Source organism: Helianthus annuus, chromosome 16, assembly GCF_002127325.2.
Source record: "Helianthus annuus cultivar XRQ/B chromosome 16, HanXRQr2.0-SUNRISE, whole genome shotgun sequence".
Lineage (NCBI taxonomy): Eukaryota > Viridiplantae > Streptophyta > Magnoliopsida > Asterales > Asteraceae > Helianthus > Helianthus annuus.
The window spans coordinates 76,963,799-76,980,859 of NC_035448.2; the positions used below are offsets into that span (position 1 = coordinate 76,963,799).

The 17,061-nt window shown below is 38.8% G+C and overlaps 1 protein-coding gene across 1 annotated transcript; it reads left to right on the forward strand.

The window, feature by feature from the left end:
* Positions 1-8,175: 8,175 nt before the first annotated feature.
* LOC110919355 (pollen-specific leucine-rich repeat extensin-like protein 1) lies at positions 8,176-9,114 on the forward strand. The gene has a single exon (XM_022163629.1). The coding sequence runs from the start codon at positions 8,176-8,178 to the stop codon at positions 9,112-9,114; it is 939 nt and encodes a 312-aa protein (XP_022019321.1).
* The last annotated feature ends 7,947 nt before the right edge of the window (positions 9,115-17,061 follow it).

The following is a 17,061-nucleotide window of genomic DNA, read 5'->3' on the forward strand; positions in this document are numbered from 1 at the left end:
TATCCTCTCTCACTGACTGTTTGATTAATGTGATCATTTTATATTCAGCCACAATGTTTTTTATGTCTATGTCTGTGAAATATTTTGGATCGATTAACTCTCCTCCTTCTTTCACTGGTTCAATGTATCCATTTGTCAATTTTAACCAGCTTTCAGGAGCGAAATCTTTTACCCAACCCTCAAATCTGTTTTTCCACCAGTTATAGTCTTCAACTTTCATTAACTTTGGTGGCTTCTGTTGGCTTCCGTACATGTTCTCAAACTTCAAATTCTCCGAAATCTCTCTTGAATATTCTTTCAACTCAGATCTTCTATATGTCGATTCGGAAGTGAACGCGTTGTAAAATGTGTTGTAGAACTCTTCACCGTTGTTTGACATCTTCAATAACCTGAAAGCAAACAAACAAACTCAATTAGTTTAAACAATATCAAGTAATCTGAAATACACTGACACTCGATTGTCGTGAAATGATCTTGACACGATAAAGTTCACTTTCAAACAAAATATGACACACGGGCGAAATCAGATTGATCTTATGAGCGAAACCCAAGTTGGACAAATGAGCGAAACTCTAGTGTCCGTATAAGCGAAACCCAAATGTCAGTATAAGCGAAACCTCTTTGTCTGAAAGAGCGAAACCCTATTGGACTAATAAGCGAAACCTTAGGGTCTGTATAAGCGAAACATTGTTGATGACAAATAAGCGGAACCTGATTTGACTTATAAGCGGAACTGTTCAATGTACGTATAAGCAGAACTACAGTGTACGTATAAGCGGAACTACACTGTTCGTTCGAGCGAAACCTTTGAGTGGAACTATGTATTTTGAGCGAAACTTCAATGAACTAAGTGTCACAAGAGCGAAAACCTTTGAAATTTTGTTCACTGGAGCGAAACTATATGGATCTATAAGCGAAACCATACAATGTCCGAATAAGCGGAACCACATCCGAATGTAATTTGGTCCATTTTTAGATCACATTTTGATATGAAACTTTCAAGGGTTTGTTATTATCCACTAATACACATTCTGTGAAAAAATTTGCCGATTTTAACCGTGGAAACTTGTTCAGATTGAAAAAGAAGGTTTAGAAGACAGAAAACAGATCCAATTAAGCTAAACTCTTCCTCCTGTGCTCTGATACCACTTGTAGGATCGTTGTTGAACCCGAATGAGTCAATCAGAAGAGTTGTGAATCCGATTCAAAGGCGGAATCAGTGAAACGGACGCTCAAACTAATTATAATGCTTCTTTGATTGATTTAACAACGTTTACAACCTGAAAGCAATTTGGCAGCACTTCGTTACAAGTTCCAGATCCGTTGCCAAATGAACAACAATGCACCTATATATAGTTGAGATAGTTTCGCTTATATGGACGTCCATATGAGCGAAACCTCATGCTTGTGGTTTCGCTTTTATGGACATTGTCCATATAAGCGAAACCTCTTGCTTAACCACTAAATCTCGACTCTCGAACCTCGTGCATTGATTATTCTAATCTATCCTATTCTATTACATGATGCAAGACGAAGTCAATAGACGTAATGCACTAACAACTAGCTTTCCATTAGCCAGTTCAATTGAGTAAGGAACATCTAACATACTAGCAGTCAACCCAAGCATATTCTTAAATTCTAACGATACAAAACTATAGTCGGCACCCGTATCAAACAGAACAGATGCAAAGCATTGATTGATAGGGAACGTACCAGTGACAACGTTGGGATCCTGGCGTGCTTCCCTTGCTCCTATGTTAAACACTCTTCCACGGGCTTGATTCAGCTTTGGGCATTCCCTCTTAAAGTGCCCAACTTCTCCACAATTAAAACAGCCCGGTCCTCGACCATTACCACATCCGTTTCCAGCTTGAGTGTTGTGCTGCAAATGGGGTCTGACAATGGCATCGTGGAGCTCTCTCCAACTCCTGGATACGACGTGTCAATGCCTCCTGCTGTATCATCAAAGATGTAAGTATGTCCTCCGTAGAATACCCAACATGGTATGGGTGGTACGGATCAGACAATGGCATGATAGGGGGCGTAGTCCATAAAAATGGCTCGCTCGATGGAGTGAAAGACGGTGCAGTAGGTGGTGCAACATGGGGAAACTGTGATGTGAATGGAAAACGTGATGACAGCATGGGTAGAGCAGAAATAGGCGGCTGCCTAGATGACCCCTCTCCAGGACGCGGTGGTGGTATGTCCTGAAGGAACGTAATAGGGAGATCAGTGCGGTGAGCGTCTGTGGTGTGTGGGGGAAACAACGGGATATCAATGGGTGCTGAAACGGGGGCTACTGGAGGTGTAACAGGTAACACAAATGGTGGGTAATCGTCATCATCATCGATCCACCCGTTGTGGGTGTCGGCATATCGTGGATCTATATGAGCAGCAAAAGGTGCACGGTCATACAATACCGGCACAAGATCAGGAATTGGTGCATCAACAACAGGGTCATCCACCAACGGTGGAGCAACAACTGGTGGGTCAGCAATGGGTATATCATCAACAAGAGGTGCAATGGCTGGTGCATCGTCATGAACAGGGTCATGCTCTAGTGCAGGATCAGGAGCAGCTACATGCTCTGGGGCCACGACAGGCTCCGGGTCAACAAGATCCATATCAAAATCAGCAGGGATGTCAAACAAAGGATCAATAAGAGCTACGGGCGCCTCTAAGGGCTGGTCCAAGTGAATGAACTCGATCTCCTGGTCAGGATCGAAATAAGGGGGAAAGACTGGATCCAAATCATCATCGACCTCGTGGTCAAACTCGAACTCGTGTGCGGGAGCAGGTGCAGCTGATAACGCCATGTCTGGGTCGGCGTCATGAGAGTGATGCTGCACTCCCAGGTCGTGCAAAGACGCAGATGCCACAGACTCGAAGGAATCTGGGACAGGTGAACCAACAGGAAGCTCCTCTACAGGGGCCTCAGCAATGGGAAGAATAACGTCAGCATCAATAGGGGCTCCGCCCTCATGGTCAGCCTCAGGTGGATCTGCCTCGAATAGATCAATGTCGTCGTCAGAAACGACATCGAGTGGCATGTCTACGACTGGAAAAGCAGCAAGCGGTATAGGAGCAGGGATCACCGCAAGTGGTAAATCCCCTGCAGGAAGGCCATCAGCAGGCTCAACTCCGACGTCAGGCAGCGCGAACGGCTGGAAATCATCATCGTCAGTGCTGGTGGTGTCTGATGTGTGGAGCTCTCGCTCTGATGGAATCTCATCGTCTGACACGACTGCCATAGGATCCAAGGTGTCCGATACTCCTGTGTCTGAAGATGATGGCATGATGTCTGTAATACAACCACACATATGCACAAATATCAACATAAAATCAAATAAACATATAAGTCACCATAAAGCAAACAAGTAATTCTCCTAGTCTCCTAGACTACCTTTCCAGCCTCTCAGACTGAACCTCCTAGCCTCTCAGACTAACTCCCTGGCCTCTAAGACCAACCTCCCAGTCTCTAAGACTAAACCTCCCCAATCTCTAAGATTGAACCCTTCAGTCTCTAAGACCGAACCTCCTTCAGCCTCTAAGGCTGAGCCTCCCCAGCCTCTAAGGCTGAACTCCCTCAGTCTCGAAGACCGAACCACAAATTTTTGAAAAAGAGTTTTTGTGCCTTTTATTTGTAAAAATGTTTTGTACTCTGGATCTGGATGTTTTAGTGTATGCAATGTAAAAATATTTTCATGAGAGCCCTAGTGATCATAGTCTAGACTCGAGAAAGAATCCTAGTTCGCTATGATCAATGCTCTGATACCAAGCTGTCACACCCTGGCTTTGCGGAAGCGTGGGTTTATTTGGTGTGACTTCTTATTACCATAGCATAATCACAACAATGCTATATAAAAATAAAACCATGATGTTCATCCATTCAACAAGTTTTAAAGTAAACATGACAACATTGTTATAAAAAGTTGACGCTTAAAACAAATTAAAACATGACATAATTTAAAATGTGTTCACGAGACATAACCAAAAGGCATGAAAGAAGAAAACACAGTTTAAGACTTGTAACCCGTCCAGGCAAAGGTCACATTTCCTAAACTCGGATGACATCATTATTCCTACGCAGCTTGACAACATTGCATACCTTGCCAGATCCCCTAATTTCCTGAAATACATGCAGTTTGAAAAATCAACAAAAAGTTGAGCGAGTTCATGTAAAGGTGAGTATGTATAAACCGTTAATGTATGTATAAAAGTCCCTAGTATGTAGCAATAAGGAAAAAGAGATCACCAATGGGTTGCAAAGCCGCTGGTATGTGTGAGAAGTGCAGGGAAACTCAAACCTAGCAAATTTGTTACCGGGCTTCGGCTGGAAGACACAGTCACCACTATGGGACGCCCCGGCCTCACGGGTGTGTGCTCGCTACACCTAAATAGATCTATCACTCTTGTGTCCCTCGGTCCTAACAAAGAGGATTAATGGCCTCAAGTGTTATTGCCCACCCCTCACATGATCTAGTAGTATAAACCCTCCCTACGTTAACCATACCATGTAATAAAAGTTTGTAATAATTGTCGCATGTATTCCACCCCTGAAGTATAAAACTGAAAAACAGTAAAGAGAAAAGGGGGACATGTACTCACAGAAGTGCGTATCCAGAAACGCCAAACTTCAACTCAATCTGCTGCGTGACGACCTACACGTACTAATTCCTATTAGACGGACGGCCGTGCCTTGGCTTAAGGTTTAACGTTTTTGGGAAATAGTTAGGCAATTACTTCGTATTCACACTTCTTAAGTAATTTATAAGTATATTCCTTCCAAAGGATGGGGGTAATAATACATGTATGCTTTATAATTCCGAAAATATATTTTGAAGTCTCACTTGAAAAATATATTTTAACCACTTGTCTAAAATGTTTTAATTTCCAAAATAAACATATTTTTCCCAAAAATATTATATTTTATTTCATAAGTTTTTCCAAAATAATATCCTACCAAAAATATACGCATAAGAGTATTTTTCAGAAATACTACATAAGTTACGTTTTAGCGTGTCGTAAAGCAACAATACTTGTGTAACTTAAATATTTATTTTGTGAGAGCCTTGGTCTTATTTTGGAGTCATAATTTTTTATATTTCCAAGTTATATTATTTTTAACCTAAAAATTATATATCTAGTTCACATAATAACAAACAATCACACAAGCGTTTTATTAAAATATATATTCTAAATATATATTTAACAAATTTTATTTACGAAAATCCACCTCCGGTACTTGGTATTTTTGTGATAAAATTCATGGCGAAGTTTATTTTGAAAACCAAGTTAAAATTATATATGTAAACGCTTGTTATAAAAATATTTCTAAGTGTTATAATTCTAGAAAAAATTCGCCAGAGTTTCCTCTGTAAATGGAGGTGTCCATGCTTTTAGCATATCATTTTCTTTTGTAAAATCAATCAAACAATTTAACAATCAACAACATATAATATTTAATCACTAATCTTGACAAAAATAAGACTAAATCATAAACTCATGAACTTGAAAGTTTGTAAAATTATGTAGTACATTACTAACATGCTTAGTAGGTCTTGTTATCTTTAAAAATAAGGTTAGTTTCTCAAAAACTTCATTTTTAAAGAATTTGAAGTTGAACAACTTCTAGTCATGATTTACAAAAATATTTTGTTGTTATATTTCCTTGTTACACAAGTGTTCACACACTTGTTTACTTACTAAAAATGCTTTTAGTTCATACAAGATCCGGGTTTTAACAAAACTAGTATTTTTCACTTGGTTCTTCCGAAAAACCACTTGTAGTTCTTTAGATCTACCAGTTTACATCTTTATTTTTCAAGAAATCTCATATTTATTCAAGTTCAAGGTTCATGTATGGATGGTTTCGTCATCCTTCATATCTCTAACATTTACATCTTACTAGTTCATGTTCTTGAACATGATCTAGTATGTCTAGATGATGATCCATCCTACTTCTACTGACAAACAACATCCAAATATCATAACTACACAAGATCTACATGATTTAACCATACATCTCTTCTTTATCCACCCTTTATCACTTTATGTTCAAGACTTAGTTTATGTTCATTAGTGTTCTTAACATTTAATCATTCTATCATCTATTAACCACTAAATACAAGAACAAGATGATGTTTTAGAGCACTTACTACTAGCACAAGGCTAGGGGAGAAACAAAGGGTAAAAGTGGTGGATAAAAGAAAACAAGAGTGGTCCTGGAGCTTCTGAGTGCACCAAGCTTAGTTGTAGGACTCCTTGCACCTTTGTGTGTATGTAAAATGATTGAACTTGAAACAAAAATGGTGGTGGTGATAGGGCTATGTTCGGCCGAAGCTTCAAGGAGGAGAGGAAAGGGAAAGCTTTGATGTTGGGTGTTTGTGATGAAATGAGATGTCTAACTCATATATAAATTTATAAACCATATTCCCTCATTAACCACCATGTAAAGTGTCTCTAATCTCCCAACATGTACCCTTAAAATAATCAAAGAAAGGCAAGGGTGGGTTACCCTTGTGGTGGCTGTCGATGTGGGGGGGGGGGGTAGGGGGTTTGGTTGTAATTCTTGGTTACTAATTAGTTAGGAACTTAGTTAGGATATTAGTGTGTTATCTAATATAAAGTGTGTTAGGATGTTCGGGGACCCTAACTAGCTCAGAAAAGTAAAAACAATGTGTTTGGCAATATTTTTATGTTCCGGGTAAAGTCCGGTTGTTCGGTTGGATGTTGATCCGTTAAAGTGCTAAATAAAGTTTTAAAGTGTCTTTTATATTGTTTTTAGTGACACATTAAATTTCCAACACTTTGGAAAGTGTTTAGAACTATTTTGCCAAGTTTTTGCACTTTACTAGCATTGTTAAATGCTGAATTTTTGGTATTTAGTGTAGAATTCTGCATTTTAAGTATGTTTTAGGCACTTCCGGTCACTATAACTATCACCTAGTGACACAGTTTTATGGTCCTCACCTCCCTACACTCCTTACTAGTGTAGTATTCTATTCCCGGCTCACACTGGCCTCAACAACAATGTCTGTTTAGTGCTGGCACTGTCAGCATGTTTACTTGGTTATCCGCTCACTGTGCTAACTGTGCTTTGTGCATCAAGTTTGTCACTAACGTTCGTGTGTAAATAATAGAGTGACAGTATGAAATGTGATGCATGAGTATGTATGTATCAGAAAATAGAAAGCAGTTTAATCACAATTGAAATCAAGCACGGTAATTAAGCACTAATTAAATATTAATTAATTCGTACGGATACCTGGATTTGTGAGGGTTGTCACAGTTAGCCCTGTGACAACACAAATATCACGAGAAACCACTGTTGCTACTTCCTCACAACAGATGGAAAGATCTCAACCTGAAACCTTAACTCCTCATGATTCCTTACAAAAGGAACATGTTGTAAGCACAGGGACACCACAATATGAAACATTACCCTCACTTGAGAATATGTTTAAAAGCCCTTCTCCTGGGGCAATGTTTCTTTCAACACCACTCCCTGCATCTCCTATTCCACCTACCATCATACCACTGTTTGAGGCCATTGAAATTCAGACACAAAACAACCCCTCTCACCAACACATTACTAAGAGTATCACTTCAACAATGGTTGTGTCTGAACCTATTCAATTGGCTAAACCACAAAGAGTTGAGGAGGATACACCGCTTGAATTTCATGAAATTCTTGTTGGTAGTTCAAGTAGAGCAGCTACGACAAATGTTGGATCCACTGATCTACATTTGGACAGTAGTTTCATCAGTCAGACTCCCTTGAAGGCAACCACTGCTGCGTCTACCAAGGTAACCACTGGTGTGTTTACTAAGGTAACCACTGATGCACAGGGAAGTCCCCAGAACCAAGAACAAGGGGCATCTGCTAATGAAAATTTGGAGACTCCTCCTATCTCAAAAGCAGATACAACCACCTCTAGTGGGAATTCAGGTGATCCTATTAAGTTAGGTGATGAATTAAAATACAAAGATTTGACGGAGAGGATGTCCAATATTGAAACAACTGTTGGCAAAATGAAAGATCTAATGAAGTAGTTGGTGGATGCTTCCAAAAGCCAACCTTCTCATCAGCAGTTATCCCAAGAGCTTTGGAACTCAGTACAACCCATTCTTGCAGCTCAAAGGGAACTGGCTGAACTTCAACATAACTCACACATGGAATTGATCAGAGTTATGGTTAAAGCAAGATACAAAGACACACAGGCAGTTATCAAGGGTATCAAAGAAGCCCTTGCAAAGTTAACTGGCACCTCCCCTGTACCTATCTTTGAAAAAGATGATGAAGATGATGCCAAAAAGGGGGAGAAGGATTCTATGAAAAACTTTGGCAAACCAACACCAAAGACTAAGCCAAAACAGAAGCCAGAATCTGCCAAAGACACTTCTGCTAAATCTTCTGAACAATCTGAAGTTGGAAAGAAAAAGGGAGTCGATGAAACCCTAAACATCCAAACAGATGAAGAGATTACTGAAAAGCAGAAGAGGAAAGACACAAAAGAAAGCAAAGCAAATGTTTTAAAGAAGGAACTGGAGGATAAGAGGAAAAGAGAAAACAAAATTCAAAACATCGGCACTTCAAATAGAAGAAAATCATTCAGAAACAACAGACCTCCAATTGCCACTTACCCTAAAACCACTGTTGGTTCTAAAAAGCCAAACACTACTGCATCCAAACCTAAACCTTCACCCCGAAAACCATCACCACAAAAACCACCTCACAAGAAGCAGAAAACAGCTTCATCATCACCACCACCATCTTCCATAGCAACAGATGTTGATGCATCAAAAACATCATCAAATGTTAATACAACAGCTGTTGAGACACCAGTGGTTTCAACAGTTGTTAGTCAATCCACTGATACCACTCACTTTGATCCTCCACCATCAACAAAACCACCAACACCTCAAAGATCCCCCTCTCAATCAACCTTTTCACCCAAACTACCATCTCCTTCAAAAACTCCTCCTCCTCCAGAGTTTGCTTATGCTGTGCTTGATGATGAAAAAGAAATACCTTCACCAATTCCTTTATCATCTATTCCTGCCTCATCATTCATTCCACCTTCATCACCAAAAGCCAACCCAATCAAATAACCATCCACTGGCTACATCTGACGAAACATTCCCCTGGAAACTCAATTTCCTCTTGAGCTGATTGCAGTCCAATCTGAAATGGAACATTTCTACAAATAGAGGATCCATCCCAAAGAACCTTCCTATCTCTGTATAGCTTTAGAACTCCTCAAAACATGGATGAATACCTAAAGTTGAAATCCAACCAAGCTCATAGCATTGCAAAAGAAGAGAGTAAAGGGCAAGGTGACAGGAGATACCAAAGTCTCTATCAACATGGGCTAAGTAAAGTCAGAAAACTGGAAGACTTTGCTAGAGACTTGAGTAAATCCATGTCTGAGTTACCACCAGCTACTGGTCTTCAAAAGGAACTAAGGGTTGATTATTTAAAAATCCTCATTGATACCAAGCCCTACAAAGCCAACAAGTATCAATTCAAGGATTGGCCTCTTGAAGCTCTCAAAGATGAAATCAACAGGATTGAAACGATGAATAAAGATCCTTAAATGAAGAAATCTGCACCCAACTGGGAATGAATTCAAAAAGGGTAATGTGGATGATGCATTGAGGTACAAGAGAAAGAGAGAAGAGCTTGTAGCAGCTAATTATGGGACTGATGTATCCATTGTAAGATGGTCTAGACAGAATGTTGATCTAACTTATAAAAAGTTAGAAGAGCTCAGAAAGAAAGATCCAACCCTTCCTCAGAAGCCAGTGTATGATGATGAAACCACTATTGATAGGCCTCAGTAGCCCACTCTCTTAAAAAGTTGTTCTCATCATCTGCTCCACCCATCATGGCCTTGAATCAACTAAAAAGGCAGAAGCAGATTGATGAGGAAGATGAAAAGAAGGATGCTGAATACAGAAAAGAGGCTATCAGAAATCAACTACAATTTGGATTGGATGATGCTTCTCTACAACTTCAAGCTCAATTTGCTGAAACACTTAAAAAGTTGGCAAGCAGACCTCAATCTCCAAACTCACACAAATAAAACTTCTCCTAAGAAACCCATCAGACCCAAAAATACTAAAGTGGAAGTCTGACAAAGATACCCACGTATTGACTCTGCTCAGGTCTGATGGTAGAGTTGAAAAGCTGTCAAGGAAGGCTGCATATGGTCTGAATGCAGATGACCTTCAAGATTTAATGAACCTTCAACTGCAAAGGGATGAAGATGACACAGATTCCTTGGATTTTGAGCTCTAATTCAAAGGGCAAATCCAGGAGCTGTTGATGAGAGAATAAAGGTCAAAATAATGAAGAGTTTTGGCATCATCTGTTCTAGGGGGGATTGTTGGCTCATGTAATCCTTCCTTGAAGAACAGATGATATAAAGCCAAAACTGGTTCTACAACAACTGATACAAATAACAGTGCTTGAACTTTATTTCCCTCCAATGGTAGTGGCACTCAACAGTTGATGATCTCTAAAGTCTGATTGCTTTATAAAGACTGTTGAAGACCAATCATCTACTGAAGTCAAAGTACTACTGAAGTTAAAGGCCTGATCAACCTTAATGGAAAGCACTGCTCAGCCTCATCAGTGGTTGAGCATCATCAGCAGATAGCCTCATCAGAGTTTAGTTAATCATTATCTTAACATAACAGTGTCTGTAATTCATCAGTGTTTAGAGGTTGTTAAGATTGTTAGATGTCAATGTCTAGGTGACGTCAACAGAGATGCCATAGTGTTTAGGATTGTACTATAAATAGACAGTGCATCTATTGTTCTATTAGCTTTTTTGCACACACTTGCATTGTAACAACCCGACTTTCCAGGTCATTACTTAGATCTGTCATTTATTGCTTAATTATCTTGTACTCTCGAGATTCCGATTATCGCGAAGGGTTTTCGCTACATTTTAAACTATGTTTTACAACGCATTCACAACGCCTATTCAAACGCAGTTATCGCATTTAACGCTATTACAACGCATACTATTTAAACGCATTTTATCACATATCACATCGCATGATTATACTAAACGCTATCACATCGCAATCGCATCGCAATCTCAATGCAACTCGAAATGCAGATTTACTTTATGCATTTATGTGTTATGTGTATTATTTGTGTGGTTACTTGTTTAATATTATGTGGTTATCTCATCGCAACGCTTACTCGTAACTCGCTTAAACGCAACTCAACGCTTAACGCACAAAACGAAAGTCGGAAAGCTAACTCGCACAACTCAGCCGATCGAATGACCACTCGATCGAATGACCACTCGATCGAATGGACATCCGTCCGGATGACCATCCGATCGACTGGCCATCCGACACCTCACTTGCACCGCCTTAACTCCTCTCTCCCACTATAAATACCCGCCTGTCACATCACTGTTCACTGATGTGACAACTCTATCCGACCAACTCGCCCCAGCTCATTTTCAAGCACTTTTCTCTCAAATCAAGGCTAATCCGTAAGTATTTCACCCTAAATCTTGTACTTCCATCATCACTGCACACTTCTACATCATCTTCTCCATCAAAATCACTGATTTTCCCCCATGAAATCACCTGATTTGGACCCCTTGAAGGTGACATCATCTCGGTTGCTTATGTAGTCAGCTGTGTCACGTCATATCATCAAGAATGGTTCGGATCTAAAGGATTTCTACATTATTTAACACAAATCCCAACAAGATTCAACATTATCCAACAGTTTTCATGCTTTTTCTTCAACTTTTCTTCACTTTTCACTCGAAACCGATGGAATCTAGACTCATTCAGGCTCTCTACTCATTCTCTAGCTGAGAACCGGTCTGAAAACGGATTTCCACCGGAGAGACGACCGATTCACAGGTTGAACATGAAACTCCATCAGGAACATTTAAGCTGATCGAATGGGGTGATTCCCATCCGATCGACTGAGCTGGACTTGGTGTGGTTCCCGTTGTTTGACACGTCGTCACGCCGTCTCCGTAAAACTCAAAAAAAAACCCTGAACTTAGAAAAATTTTGGAGTTTCCAAAAAAACAGATCACTCAGTCGAATGATCATCCGATTGGCTGACCATCCGACCGAATGATCATCCGACCAGGTGGCCTGCCCTTTTATAACTTTCAACACTTAAACAATTTGACCAAACATCAAACTACCAACACCTCAATCGAATAGCCATCCGATTGAATGGCCATCCGTCTGGATGACCATCCGACCGGATAACTTGGCATCTAGAGATACTTCACATTTTCCAAAATGTAACAATGAAAACTTCAAAGTTTTGAAACAATTTACAAACACTCACATCTCATTCGAATGGCCATCCGTTCGAATGGTCTTCCGCTCGGATGACCATCCGATCGAATGGGTATTCACCCGTTCGACTCACCAATCGACACCTAACTCATCCGACACGTTGTTACGCACCGTTCAACGCTCATGCTAATGTTCTATGCTCAGGCTAACTCCAACGCGCCCCCTTCAATCCATTTCAAGGTTGTGTTTATTTATTAAACACATACTGTGAGTATACTCGAACCTTTTTTTTGGCTTAACGCACTTTTGGGTGTTACATACGTTCTCTATCAAAACACATCAACACACAACGCAAACACTTTTAAACGCTAACCGCTCTCGCATGTTATACGTGACTTGATGAATGCTTGTATGTTATGTTTACACAGTGATTGTTACCTGACACCTTAGAAACGATAATACTATAGTATGGACTCAGCACCTGTCGTGGACAGGGGTTGTTAAGGGTATTACTTCACATGGTCACAGTGCTGATAATGTGTTGCGCATTCTACACTCGCAGTCATGTCGGTTGCATACGTCATTGTTGATAGCTTACTTGATTCACATTTCTACGTGTTACATGCTGGTTATGCGTAAACGCTTTCGCTATACTATATGCTACTCAAACTTGTGTACTCACCTTTACATTTTATGTATTGACTTTATTTTAACGTATGTGACAGGTTGATAGGATGCTATGTTTGCTGTGATGAATCGAGTAGGAGGTCTAGAAACCCACCAAATAAGAAATCTGAGTTGTCAGAACAGTTTACTTGTTTTTGAGAAACACTGCCTGTAATAACTGTTTTTACTTTATATGTTATTGGTATGGGACTTTAACTTTGAATATATTGTCATTAATAGTTGTTATGGATTCTCTTGGACAATCTGTTTCGCTCAGTGCCACGCCCTGATGTTTCCGCCATCGGTTGGGGTGTGACTTGCATCTTGTACGAACTAACATTGTGATCTCAGGCTGAGGGGAAGATAGTGTTCATGCATGCATAGTCTAAACATTGTGTATTCAATCTTTTGATTATAAAAGCATATATGATGAAAACTGTTCTCTCCTTGATTGTGTTATAAAGTTTTACTTCATTCCGCCGCAATTGTTCATTTGTTTATCTTCTTCATCTTACACTTCTTTTAAAACAACACAATCAAGTAAACTCAAATCCTAACAAAACATATATACAGATTTTTTTTAAGTTAACGAAAGCAAATTATTACTAAAAAATCAAATTAAGTGATAAATAAAATATTACTAATAAAAATAAATAAATACATAAGAATTATCAATTACCACTAGTCAATTGCCATTTATTACTTAAAACAAAAGAAATAATAAATAAGATACTACCAAAAAATAAAAACAAATAATTAAAAAATATGAATCACTATTCATCACCAATTTAAATTCATATGTATAAAATTATTATAATAGTTTTTAAGATTAATTACATAGTTAATCCCACTGGTTTACACAAACTAACAATCTAAGGTACTAATAGTTTAAAATCACTTCCTAAGATACTAACTTTCCATTTTGAGTTAATTGCGAAAATCGTCCTTGAGGTTTGGTCATGTTTGCCATTTTTGTCCAAAATGACTTTTTGTACCATATTACCCCCCACGTTTGTAACTTTTTGCCACTTACATCCAAATACCTAACCAAGTTACTTTATGCCATCTGTTGGGGTATTTTTTTAAAATTTATAAATTATAAGGGAGGTAATTTGTAGTTATCTCTTCTAAACATGAATAATGCAGGTATCATCAGAGCTGAACCTCCAATGAACCAAAACCCATTAAAGGTGGGTCCCACTTCACAAAATTGCAAAACTTCTTTCCACCACCCCATTTTTTTCGGTCTTCTTCTCCAGCGTCCCCATGTTTTCTGGTCATCTTCTCCGGCGACCCCAAGTTTTTTCGGTCACCTTCTACGGTTAGAATAAATTTACGAGACTTAATAAATCAAAAGCAAGGGTGTCGGTGATGACCAGTGGGGTTTCGATGACAAGGGATCTACATCACCATTTCTAAGACCTTGCAAGAAAATGGAACCTTTCAACTTGAGAACATATAGATTGAGAAAGAAACCTACAAACCCTAACAGATCTACGCATCTAATCTCCATCTCTGTACTAGCAATCTAACCTTCTAATCTCCACTCGTACTCTTCGTTATTCGGTGAGAAACGTGCTTCGTAACTCCTTCATCAAGCAGTTTGTTGCATCTAATCTCCACTTGTAACTGTGGCCGGAGATATTTGCAGGTTGCCGACAACTTGCAAAATTTTACCGGAGATATTTGCATGTTTGTGATTGGCCGGCGATTACAGGCTGAACGTTGTTTTGATAATGGTGGCAATTGAACGTTGAATGGTGTTGGGTGGTGGTTGGTCGTTGTTCACAGAAAAAGGGAAAAGGGTAAGGGTGGGGGTGGGTGTGGTGGTTGTTTGACGGGGATGATGGTGGTGTATAGCGGAGGTGTGTGGCGGTGATTGTGTGTGGCGGTGGTTGTGTGTGGCGGAGGTGGATGGTAACGGGTGTGGTTTGGTGGTGGGGGTTGCATGGTCTGGTGGTGGCAGTGGTGTGGTGGTGTAGTATGATGGTGTAATGGTGGTTTTTGTGTGGTTCTACATAGAGATATGGTATTGTGATTAAACAACATTTTAACAATACCCTCTTATAATTTATAAATTTCAAAAAACACCCCAACAGGTGGCATAAGGTAACCTGGTTAGGCATTTGGATGAAAATGGCAAAAAGTTACAAACGTAGAGGGCAATATGATACAAAAAAGTAATTTTGGACGAAAACCGCAAACATGCCCAAACCTCGGGGACGATTTTGACAATTAACTCTTCCATATTTTAACATGTGGGGGTATTAGTTACATAGTTGATTACATAGTTAGTCCATGTGGTTTACACAAACTAACATTCTAAGGTACTAATAGTTAACCAGGGAATTAACGTTAATACCCCCACAGTTAAAAAATAGAAAGTTAGTACCCTAAGAAGTGATTTTAAACTATTAGTACCTTAGATTGTTAGTTTATGTAAACCACGGGGACTAACTATGTAATTAACTCAGTTTTTAACGTATTTTGTTTTTCGCTTATAATTTTTAAGATAAGAAGGTTTTTTAATTCAAAGTATGTTGTTGCTGGGGGTGTTCAAAACCGGATATCCGGAAATTCGGATATCTGAAAATTTCGGATAGTTAATTTTACTGTCCGTATCCGAAAATTCGGATATCCGAAATTCGGATATCCGAATTTTCGGATACAGGTTCGGATACTACAACGGATATCCAAAATTTTAGAAGAAAATTTGCTCAAAATAAAAAAAAATGAACAAAATCATGATATTCATCAGCTACCATTAGCAGCACAGTACCAAAAATGTTTAAAAATCCCAATTTTCATCATACCTTTTTACAAATCAAAGAAATACGAGCTAATGACTTGTCCAGAACAATTAAAAAATGCACGATACGAACAAATCAAAACTCTAATGCTTCTCACATCCAATAAACAATGAATAATTTATAAAGCTTTTTCACATGCAATACTAAATAACTGCTGTTCCATCTTTTCGTCCCCAATTTTAGGCAACTTTTAAACAAAACGAACCAAAATTCATCTACGGTCACGAGAAAAACGAAAGCGACGGAGATTATCAAACTTTAAGCAATCTTTTCACTCTAATTTGGTTGTTATAATCGCGTTTTGCAAGAAACAATCATGCACTTCCAAGTTGAAGATCAAGCACTTGTAAAACAAACACTTGTAGATCGAAGATCGAACATACCGAAACAATCAATGATTATCAGAACAGTCGGCACTGATGATACCACATCAGAGATTTAGAGGGGCTAGAGGGAGTGGGTGGAGGCGGAACAAGAAAGATCGTGTGATATGTACCAATCGGATTAGGGATAAATAATCCGTTGAGTGAATTAAGCTCAAAAGAAAATAGCAAAGAAGCAAGACTTTGAGATAACTCTCTTTTCAATATTTTTCATTCATATCCCTTACTCCTAAAACTCCTGCCATTTATAAAGGCTTACAAACAGAAAATAAAGATAACATAAAGATCGTGGTCATGATGTAAACAACCACCCACTAACCTAAGATAAACGAACTTAGTAAACAACTAAAAGAAAACTACAATAATATCAAATAACATGCATGGTTGAATTGCAAACGTGGGCGCATTGAGAAGTGGGGTTGGACCAAGGTAAGACACGTAACATCGTGTAAAGAATAAGGGCTTTCAAGTTTCAACCAATATTTGATATATATATTTAAAAATAAAAAAATAATAGTATTTAATATTTCGGATATCGGATATCCGAAATATCCGAAAATTTTCAATATCACTATCCGAATCCGAATCCGAAATTTCGGATAATTCGGATTTTCGGGTATTTCGGATTCGGTTTCGGATTCGGTTTCGGATTCGGATTTTTTTGAACACCCTTAGTTGTTGCGAAATTCTTATTTTATTTACATATAAGTTTAAATTTTGCTCAAAACCGACAAAGTATCTTTTCAATATCATAAGTTGTAATGAGTGTTGGTGTTGTAGCGGTACTGCGACGAACTAAAATGATTCCAACCGAACAACTTCAACACTAGTATCAAAATTATCAGAGCTTGTGCCGGTATGTGTTTTTATGGGTTTCTTTATCGATGTAAAACACGTGACATTAT

Coding starts and splice junctions, on each gene's coding strand:
- LOC110919355 (XM_022163629.1), top strand. CDS start 8,176: ATGGAATTGATCAGAGTTATGGTTAAAGCAAGATACAAAGACACACAG.